This window comes from Cyprinodon variegatus, unplaced genomic scaffold, assembly GCF_000732505.1.
Source record: "Cyprinodon variegatus isolate N-32 unplaced genomic scaffold, C_variegatus-1.0 Scaffold602, whole genome shotgun sequence".
Classification (NCBI taxonomy): Eukaryota; Metazoa; Chordata; class Actinopteri; order Cyprinodontiformes; family Cyprinodontidae; genus Cyprinodon; species Cyprinodon variegatus.
In genome coordinates, this window is record NW_015151055.1 from 355,151 (window position 1) to 357,218 (window position 2,068).

At 41.0% G+C, this 2,068-nt stretch overlaps 1 protein-coding gene across 3 annotated transcripts in view; it reads right to left on the minus strand.

Moving 5' to 3' along the window:
- The window catches only part of eps8l2 (EPS8-like 2), a 36,814-nt gene that overhangs the window by 30,205 nt on the left and 4,541 nt on the right, over positions 1-2,068 (minus strand). For all 3 annotated transcript variants that reach the window (XM_015392661.1, XM_015392659.1, XM_015392660.1), the window contains exons 2-3: positions 1,387-1,440; positions 973-1,019 (exon numbers count right to left, since the gene is read on the minus strand). In XM_015392661.1, the coding sequence (XP_015248147.1) occupies positions 973-1,019; positions 1,387-1,436 (97 nt within the window). In that variant the 5' untranslated portion in view covers positions 1,437-1,440. The remainder of the gene's footprint in view (positions 1-972; positions 1,020-1,386; positions 1,441-2,068) is intronic.

The following is a 2,068-nucleotide window of genomic DNA, read 5'->3' on the forward strand; positions in this document are numbered from 1 at the left end:
AAACTTTGGTCCATTTGGTTTTAATCCATCAGTTAGTGTTTAAGGAGGGAGGGGCTGTGAGAGTCCAATAAAGCTGCACAGCAGAGCAGCATCACACGGAAAGCTCTGGATTTCCTCACTGACTCATTTGCATGGCATGTGCACTACTGTTGTGATTTGAGTCAACATTAGAGTTGATCCACAAAATCTAAAGAGCATAAAGATTCAAATGTGTAAAAAAATCACAGCTCAGTCTTAGTTTGGTTTGAGCTTAATAGAAGTGATTTAACTTCTATTTTAACATACATATATTTAACATACCTGAGAGCATCTCTGTTATTTATTTTAAGTTTGGTTAGCAACAGTAAATCTTATTTCATAATATCTTAGTTTTATAAAACAAGTTTCTAGCAGGTTGCCTGCAGCATATTAGAGAAATAAATGACTCATGTTTTCAGTGCTTTTTTATGCCTCTTTTATCATTCATGTCGGATTAACTCAAACTACTATAAATGAACATGAGTCACACAATTACTGACAAAAGGATCATTTTCCTCTATTTGATCAAATGCCAAATAGATGAAAACGTTTTTGCAGCCTTTAAATGTTTCCAGGATGCTCTGGATTTTCAGAACCTTCTTCAGATGTAGAAACTTTTGGAAACTGTTTCCTACGAAGCAATCATCAACTTATTGGTACTGAGCTGCACATAAAGTCATGAACGTGTTTCTGACAGCGCTATAGATTCTCCACTCATGATTTATTCTGTCTGAAGCAGCATAAATAGAAACATCATAAAAACATCAGCAGGTCTTTGAATTCTGCTAAACATGTTTATCATTAGAGCAACTTTAGAGACCAAATAAATATAATATAACCAGAGCATTTCTCCACAGTGAGCTCAATCAATCAATCAATCAGTCAATCAATCAATCAATCAATCAATGAGGATCAGGGTGTATAAAGGCAGGTTCTTGATAAAGCCAGGCTTACCATAGAGGGCCTTGGCGCTGAGCTTGCTGTCCGATCTGGCAACTCCACTGCAATGACAAAAGGAGGGGGGGTTACGCTGGGAACCCTTCATCTTCTCTTCCTTAAACCAAAATGCCGTCCAGACGCCTTCAAACGCTTCCAGTTCTGATCAGCTCTATTCTCTGCTCACACATACAGCCAGACAGGCTGCATTCGAATGGAAGCTTAGAGACCAAGGAGAATGAGAGGGAGGAGGAACTGAGGGGGGGGGGTAGCAAAGCAAACAACTGTGAACAGAGCAGCTCTGTGCCCAAAGTCCCTGACCTGCACCACCTTTCCCAAACTGGGTTAGTGATTCTCCGCCAACCGGAGCCACTGGAGGCGGCTGCGAACCTGAGGGAGACCGCAGGAATGTGTTGAGTGCGTGAAACTCACTTTGCTTGCCTAGACTGAGGTCCTGAGGCGCCGCTCATGATTTCAGGCATCTACCTGGTGAACAAACAGGAAGAGCAGAGTCAGAATGAAGGAAGGTCTAAGTTTAACGAGAGAATACAGGAGGAAACACCTGGGGGGGGGGGGGTCTTTGGTTATTTTAATTTGTCTTCATTTTTACACTTAAAGAATTCAAGCAAAACTAACAAAGATGTTATTTCCATTAATATATCATCAGACTTCTATTTAAATTAATGTTACACAAACAGGTTGTTACATAAATATAGCTTTAGTGTCTCAAACCACCGACAAACATTATTTAAATTCATGTTTCCACTTCAATAACCTCTAAAGCGGGGTGGGGGGTCAATTCCACTTCCTGGGGGGGCCGGGATCCTGACACTTTTAGATTCATCCTTGGTCTAATGAATCAAACGGCTGAGTTACCTCCTCAGTCTGCAGTCGGTTCTTCCAGAGTCCTTTTAATTATCAAATTACTTGATTCCAGTTTGTTGAACCAAAGGAAAATCTAAATGTTCCAGAATAACGGCCCCCAGGAACCTGAACTGCTCACCTTATGCTGTAAAGGCACCTCACTAGTAGACAAGCGTCTCTCCTTAGCTCCACCTTTCTTACATCCAAAATACATCCTGAGCTATTTTCTCCATTTGTGCTGCTATAGGCT